Genomic DNA, 8328 nt, shown 5'->3' with positions numbered 1-8328 from the left:
CCCCCCCCCCCCCCCCCCCCCCCCCTTTCTGGCTTCCCCTCTAAATTGGTACCTGGACTGATGCTCTACTCATTCACCCCTAATTTTGCCATTAGGTTTGTACTTGGTTTGGGTTTAATCAAAACTGAATAAATGGTGAGAATGAGCCTGCCCAAGCCTTTTGACTTAATAGCTATGTTTTTAGGTCATATGTTGTATAACAAAGGGATGACCTAATCTTAAATTACTTTAGAAATGAATGCATTTTCCAAGGTGATAGTCTTGCATTGAGACAACATATCGGTATCCAAGGATCAGTCATTTTGGCCCTAAATTAACTTGCCCGCTTTTAAAGCTTTATAAGAACAAAGCTGGGAACAGGACAAGACTCTGTGCCAAAACCAAACCATATATTTGCATTGTTTTAACAATAAGATCTACAAAAGCCCCAATGGAAAATAGTTTCGAATCTTTCTGTAGTTAATATCACAAAGGAAGTTTCATTTCAGGAAGACTGAACTTTCAAGTCATTTTATGAGAAACGTTCTTCTGGGAAAATGCTTATGATGTATTAGAGGTATGACTAAATAAATGCTTAAAGTCATTTTTAAAACTGATCAGTTTGCCTTTTATACTAGGGATGAATTTGGTCTTCCATAACAGAATGTAGTTTGTTAGATAAAGTAAAAGCCCACTTTTGTTTGAATCCTGGGGGAAAAATAATCCTTCCCCAAATGGAGAGCACTGTTCAGAATTTTTAAAGACACACAACAAACATTGCTAAGAGTGCCAACCAGCATTATGTGAGGAAATGCCCAGTAGCAGTGGTGGTCATTTGAGAGCATCAGTGCACAATGCTATATATTGGACTATACTGGCAGTCCTCTTGAAAAGTTCAGGTAGTACAATAATCACCAATTTAGTAATGCATGTTGGCATGAAAATTATACTTGTTCCTGGAACTGCAGAGTGCCTTAAGGTTTCCTTGGTCAAACCGTGGTGTTTTTGTAGCAGCTTTTATTTACCTTCCATCTTATATCAAAACATGTATTCTAGTTAATGCCTTGGAAGAATGTTTTTACTTGGAAAAGCATAGTGAAAATTGGCTTCTCTTTCCATTTTAAATGTCTGTACTTGAAGCAGGGGAAACAGTATTTTAGATCATGCCCGTAGCTCCTCAGCTTTAATTTTTTGATACTTGCAAGTACTAAGACTTTCAGTTCAGATTGCACACAGGTCTTTTGATACTAACCAGTTAGCCATATCAAGCAACAAATGTAAAAAAGTAAGTAGATAAACAGTACAGATGTCCTTTTTGTTTTCCATTTCCTCAGAAATACCTTTTAAATTAAGGCTTCCAATTCATATTTATTTTCCACAGTGCACACAGTGGAAAATGGGTAACTTAAATATCTATCTATATGCTGAGCAAAGTGGGCACTTTACTTATAATGTATCAGTAAATTAATTTGAGAGTGCATTGGCCAAGTTTATTTAAATTGTTATATTACAAAAAAGGGAAATGTCTCAAAAATAACAATCTTAAGTGAATTGTCCTGTATTTTTTTTTCTGTTCAGTTTTATTTCTTTCCAAAAGGCCAGTTCCTGTTGGAAGGGGGCTGATTCAGAATATACTAGATGTAATGAATATGGGCAATGATAAGGAAGTAATCTTTGGTCGTTTATATACATGCTCTTGGGGGTCGGGGGGTACTTTTAATTAGAGTGGCTCCATTTTGGCTTCAGCCACAACAGGGGTCATCATCCACTGACTTAAGTAGCTTTTGTTGCATCTTCCTTCATTCTAGAAAATCAAATGCAAATAAAATAAAACCAACCAAAATTACAACTACAGATGCGTTCAGTTAAAAATGAACAAATGGAGCTGTGTTGGATAGAGATCGGAGAAGACTACTTGACCTCCTTGTGAGATGAGAGGATTATTCTGATTTTATTTTATTTTTTTTAATTTTTATTGGATCTCTCAGTAATTACTATCTCTGGTGGTCACACAATCACTTCATGTTCTTGAACAGTCCCTATAGCTATGGCCTTTTTGACTGCTGAGATTGGTTTGATGTTTGAATTCGCATTTGTTGCTCCTGGTGTTTCAGTTTTTAGTGATGTGTGCAGGGGAGGTAGTACTCTAGAAAATGAGTGACATCCTGGATGTCCACATAACACAACCAGTTCTTTTTGGTTTTGTTTTTTCTATTTTTCCTACAAAATTGACCTGCACAGTAGTTATCCCGTATGACTTTGGTGAAGATGGTAGAAACGTTACATTGACAGAGATAGAACGTTAAATTCAACTTCAACTTCCAGTAATGATAAACTGTGGGGTATTCGTGTCACAGCACTTTTTCTCATCTCAAAAGTATTTTGGTGTTGGTGCTTCTGTAGTAGTTTCCAATTTTTTTTTCTTGCCAGTCATCCCTGTGCCACTGTGCATTGTCCTCAAACAGCCACCTGAGTAGAGTACTTAATTGTGGCAAACAAGGTGTGTTGCAGTATCTGTAAATCTCTGAAAGATCTCTACACTTTGAAGTGTTTACAATATTCCAGTCTTCCCCCCCCCCCCTATTATTGCTCAAACTGCTTTGTGTCTGTGTGTGTGTGTGTATCTTTTGTAAGTGGTTGCACACAGCATGGTTTGGCATTTATTTATTACTTCTAATGTTATGGTTCTGCACTTTAGTCTGCCTCAGATCATCATGTAATCTTCTGACTTGGGGAGAAAACTGTCTATCATGGCTTCCACCCTGTCTAGTTTTTTTATAGATCTGGATCATACAGCTTTGGTCTACTGCAAATAAAGAGTTTGTCCCAAATGGAAATTTTAAAATGTATTCCCATCAAAAGAATGTCAGAGGTGCGGAGTTTTGCATCTTTTGTATTGAATTGGACTTGTCAGACTGCTTAGCTTGCATTTTGAAGTTTAGCTGTAGTTTTCCCTCAGCTTATCTCCCACAATCGCCTTTATATTTGATGGCCTTATTCACATTTTGAATCTACACAGGAACGTAAGAACTGCCATACTAGATTAGACCCAAGGTCTATCTATTCTTGTATTCTAGCTCTGATAGTGCCCAGTACCAAATGCTTCAGAGGAAGGTTTAAGAAACTTGCAGTGGCAAGTTTTTTTTGTCTCTTCTTCCTTCCTTCCACTGTCCCTCAGTATCATCTTGGTCTATAATATCTTTTATTACAGTAGCACCTAGAAATCTCAATCCTGGACCAAGAACAATCCCATTGTGCCAGGCACTGTATGTTCACAACAAAACGTTGATCTCTGCCTCAGAGAAGTTATCACGTAAGCAATGACTGGCTTAAACTTTGAAGCAAAGCATTTGTTGAATATTCCTACAGAATTCATAACCTTTAATTATGATAGCCATCTCGATAGCCATCTGATCCCTTGATTCCCTAATGTTACTGTGGTCTCAACAACTTCCTGTGGCAACAGTTTCCATGGTTTAACTCCTTGTTGTGTGGAAAAAACTATTACCTTCTTTCAGTTTTGAATTTCTCACCTTTTTAATTTAATTGAAAAGGTTTAATTTCAATTTAACTTAATTAAATTAAATTTAATTGGGAACATTTTGTTTTTCAATGTGCTTTCTTCCTGATACTTGTTGTTCTCCCGTAATCATCTTTTTAAGGCAAATGTCAATCTTTTTGTGCTCTCTTTGCATGAGGATTCTTTCATGCCTTTGATCACTTATTTCTCTTCTCTGAATCCTCTATAATTTCATTATGTTGTTTGAGACAGGGGTGACTAATGCATGTAGTATTCCAGATAAGAGTGCACCATTGATTTCCATAAAGGAAATATTATGTTTTTTGTATTACTCACCATCCCTATTTATGTAGCCTCACATCTTATTTGCTCAATTTGCAGTAAGTGTCCAAAAAGCTGAGGTTTTCATCAAGCTGTCTGCAACGATGCCCAGGTTCCTTAGGATACTGGATGATGTAAGAATACTTTTAATTTTCATCCTTTCAGTGTGAATTTCTTTTCATTATTGACTTTGAATTTCATTCGCCGCTGTGTTGTCCATTTGCCTATCTTGTTTAGGTATCCAAAATTCCTCTTGGTTCTCTCTGGTTTTGACTAATCTGAAGAGCTCTGTTACTTGCAGATTTTACTACCTCGCTATCAACCCCCCTTTCTAGATCACTTATATATATTAAACATAAGGCCTTATATAGAGCCTTGAGACACCCTGCTGTTTAACTTTTTTTTTTTTTTTTAACCTAATACACAACCTTAACTTGTCTGTTTTTATTATAGTGTCTGGAACTGGTTAAATTTTGCTTTTACCTGTTATTACTTGGTGATAAGGAGACTGTGATATATTTATTTGGCAGCACGCTGGGATTTCTTTCAGGGCAGTATTTCATATCTCAGGCTGTTAAACACTTCATCAAATAATTTAATCATCTCTCTTGCTTCTTGTTCCATAGAGAAACTATACCCTTTTTGTTTGATCTTAATTTATAGAAAACTGTTCAACTCAAGTAATATGGGACTTCTTGTACTATTTCAGCTTTCAGTGAATGATCTGTCTTTATACAGGCACACCCTGGTGGTGATGGCACTAGATAGGATCATGGTAGACACAAAAATAAGAAACAAACTTGTATTTCTTTTTTTGTATTTCTAACATTGGCTATCTCTAATCCCGTTGTTGTGATGGGTATGTTGCTCTTAGCTGCATTCTCTTTAAATTCTCTGCTTGTTCATTTTATATCTGTCACAAACTCATATGTAGAATCTTGCTGTATAAAATGTATTAAGAAACCCTATTTCTCCATTCCAGTGGAACCTTGCCCTCCAGCTAGATGTATGTTCCTTAATGTATTTTGCTTCTGTTGTTTGCATTACTGCTAAGAGCAATACACATTTGTGAAACAGTGATGGTTGTTGCATACATTAGCTAGTGTTCCTTGTATTTGGACACTTTTCTGTCATGATTGCTTCTCTGTTGATTTCAACCGCGTTTGATTTCTGTTACTTGTTCAGTTCTTGAATCTGGTGGTCTTACCTTGATATGCATTTTTAATTAACAGGTATTGAAAGATTAGGAGTGCCTTCAACACTTCCATGTGCGGAGTGTTTTTTGTGAGTTGTGTAAATATCCACTATTTGCAAAGTCTAATCCTTTTTTATAATCACCTTGCTCTGACCTGGTTATTGGTTATACCAAAAATAATTTAGATGCCACAACTAGTTCTTTTGTTGACAGATCAAATTCCACAACTTAGATTTGTTACATAGGTCTTTAATGGTCAACTGCCTTGCTCAGTAATTGTTTTGAAAATAAGCCTTTCCCAGGTGACCTTTCATGATCAGTTTTCCTGAAATTTTGAGGGTCTTTGTTTAGCACTCTCTTTTCATGCATCCACTGAAAAAAATATTACAGATACTTTCTGCCTCAACTTAGCTGTATGCAGAGGGCTTCACCTTCTTTGGTTTTTCTTTTAACCATTAACTTTTTAAGGAAATGTAGACCTTGCCTATGCTAGGGAGTTGTATAATGCCTACTACTTATACTACAGTATAATCTTCCTGATGGGAAGGTAGACTTTTGTTTTAAAAATGGTTTATAAAAACAGAACTACTGTGGAACAAAACACTTTTATGCAAGTATAATACTATTCTAGGGCTTGTACTTGTATAACTATGTTAGTTTAAAAACAATGTGCCTGTGACACATTATACCAGTACAAATTTCAAGTGGAGATTAGACCTAAAAACTGCAACAACCACCTGCTTCAGTAGTCTGTCAGGGTCCCTTCTAAGTGATGGGATTGTGCAGCTTTGTTAGCTCCATTTTTTTTTTTTTTTTTTTTTTTTTTACAAGGTTTAGTTTACTTCTGTCATTAGGTAAGAAAGGTATGACAAGGAGGAATTCTGCTAAAATACTGGAACTCAGTATGGGTTGAAATTATGAGAGATTAAGACCTTTGTCATGTGATAGTGGTTACTGTTCCTTGGGGGGGAATATCTCGTCAGGGTTTCATGGAGAAATAACAGCCGCTCTTAATTCTCATACCACATCTTGTCATGTTATTCAATTCCAGATATATGGATATTTGTAAAAGTTACTCTGAATAGTCTTAAAGTTCTTTTTAAAAAAAAATAAAAATAAATTAATATACGTGTTCAATGATATCACAATAGATTAACTTGGCTGATTCTTACAGTGAAAAATAATGAGTTATAATTTCTATTTAAAGACAGTAACTACACAGTATTTTGATAACAGTTGTTTGCCAGTGGAAAAGACTTAGCTTTTAATAACAAAGCATGGAAATTTAGCAAAACATCAGATTGAGAAAAGGTCAAATATAGATGGATTTGTTTTTATTTGCTTATTTCTTTTTAAGGAAATAAAAATAGAAGAGTTATGCTCCTGCAAGTTGACAGGAATGAAAAAGAAAACTTTTTTTAATGAACAGAAACTGAAAGGTTCACAGGTTTGTTTGTTTGTTTTTTCAAGGAATTAATCATGACAAATATAGACTTTGCCAAAATGATCAATGTGAAATGGTGGGTGTGTGTGCGCCCACCCTGTAAAAATGCAAAACATACTTGATAACAATACCCCTCAATTTAAATGTCAAAACTTCAACAGTAAAATAGACATCAAAATAAAATGACAAAGAATACTTTAATCCCCATTACAGTTGAGCTACAAAAGTAATAAAGAACTCTACAGAAGAAAAAGTAGATCTTAATTGGAAAAGTCAATGTTTCCAGAGAGAGGTTTTGGAACTACCCTGTGAAAATAATAATAGTAGTAGTAGTAGTAGTAGTAATAATAATTATTATTATTATTCTCTGATGGGGAGGGCTGTCATCTGATCTTTAAATTAACTTCTTTCTAAATTTATTAATCTACTCTTATTCTAACAGTTCAGAGATCATGATGCTACTTGTCTCATTTTGTTCAGGTTACCTTGCTTACTGTGTGCTTTTGATTTACCTTTTGGCTGTGGCTCATTTCAGTGTTTCTTTTACATAGCCATTTCTCCCTTTTTGTGCGTGTGGGTCTTTCGCACAGCAACAACAGGGAAAATGTTTTGTTTGCTTGTTTTGTTGTTGTTGTTGTTTTTTTTTTTTTTTTTTTTTTAAATAGGACAAGGTGATTCTAAAACAACCAAATTTGGCATGGAAATTTGGGGTGGTGCCAGGCTGGAAACGATTTCAACTCCTTTAAGTTTGGAGGGGGACAACTAGATTTCAGATTGACAGTGTCTCTTTAACTTGCCCTTGACTACATCACATGGTTTCTTGCACTAGAAACTTCAGTAATCCCTAAGAAGCCACATTATTTCCTCTGAAAGGGTGCGCTGGGCAGCTACACGGTGCTGCATTGACGTGAATGTGCCGTATGCTCAGGTGCGGGCTGTTCTCCCTGCCCCACCCCTGGTGCCTTTGGCAGTGTTTACAAACACGCTTTGCCTAGGTCACTGCCCAGGCACTGCTGATGATGTCATCTTGAAAGCACATGTCTCCCTGCAGCTCCAAAACTGGCAGGTTTTCTGTGAGCAGGGGGGCTCAAAGTGCAGTTTGAACAGCAAACTGCTGAGATGGTGCCCCAAGGATGAAGCAGACGTGTCCATGCCCCTTATTGACTGGCCCAGTGCTATATGGTGTGGGTTAATCGGAGATTATTGCCCTGCACGTTGCAACCTCCATAAGCAGCTTGGGGACCCAGAGCATCTTGGGTAACATGGTTTGTAAACCAACTGCAGACATTTGTGTTGGCTGCAATAATGGGCCTGGATTTCCCTTTACTGGATGGGAGTGAACACAAGGTTGTAAAGTACAGCAGAGAAAAAACCTTGCTGGTGTTCTTGGCGATATCATATGACTTAGTATTGAATGTTAAATCTTATTAACTTTACATAGCAATGCAGCTAATTAGTTCTGATCTACATACTTAACAAAGTGTAACATTTAAGATTAGCTCATTATTCTCCTTGACCTACAGTTCTGTAATTGTTTCAATACTGTGCATGTCAGTACGGAAGCATGAAATAGAGAATCAGGGCTAAATTCCTCTTCCCCACCTCTAGCTTGCCTTTCCCTGTGGTTTTGAAAGGAGTCTCCCTTATTTTGGGGGAGATTTTTAAGTATGGTTTAAACAATCTCATGTTTGTTGAAGATTTTCTTGCTGTTTTAAATAAATCTTAAATCTCTGTCTTTGAAGGCAGGACCTCTAGTTTTTAAAGGGAAAATGTCCTGTGTTCTTAAAATACCAGTTTTCTAGTTGCAGCAGAATTTACATCCAATGGAGGTTTCAGTTTGTACATGGCAAGGTTTGAGCCCCACTTCCC

The 8328-nt window shown here is 36.5% G+C and overlaps 1 protein-coding gene across 8 annotated transcripts in view; it reads left to right on the top strand.

The window, feature by feature from the left end:
* The window catches only part of FOXK2 (forkhead box K2), a 93899-nt gene that overhangs the window by 11678 nt on the left and 73893 nt on the right, over positions 1–8328 (top strand). For 3 of the 8 annotated variants that reach the window (XM_025210179.1, XM_025210178.1, XM_025210177.1), the window contains one exon: positions 3881–3954. The exons of the other annotated variants lie outside the window; for them this stretch is intronic. In XM_025210179.1, the coding sequence (XP_025065964.1) occupies positions 3950–3954 (5 nt within the window). In that variant the 5' untranslated portion in view covers positions 3881–3949. The remainder of the gene's footprint in view (positions 1–3880; positions 3955–8328) is intronic. 8 annotated transcript variants of the gene reach the window in all.

Source organism: Alligator sinensis, unplaced genomic scaffold (assembly GCF_000455745.1).
Source record: "Alligator sinensis unplaced genomic scaffold, ASM45574v1 scaffold694_1, whole genome shotgun sequence".
In the NCBI taxonomy this organism is placed as follows: Eukaryota; Metazoa; Chordata; order Crocodylia; family Alligatoridae; genus Alligator; species Alligator sinensis.
This window is presented reverse-complemented; position numbering and strand designations above follow the sequence as displayed.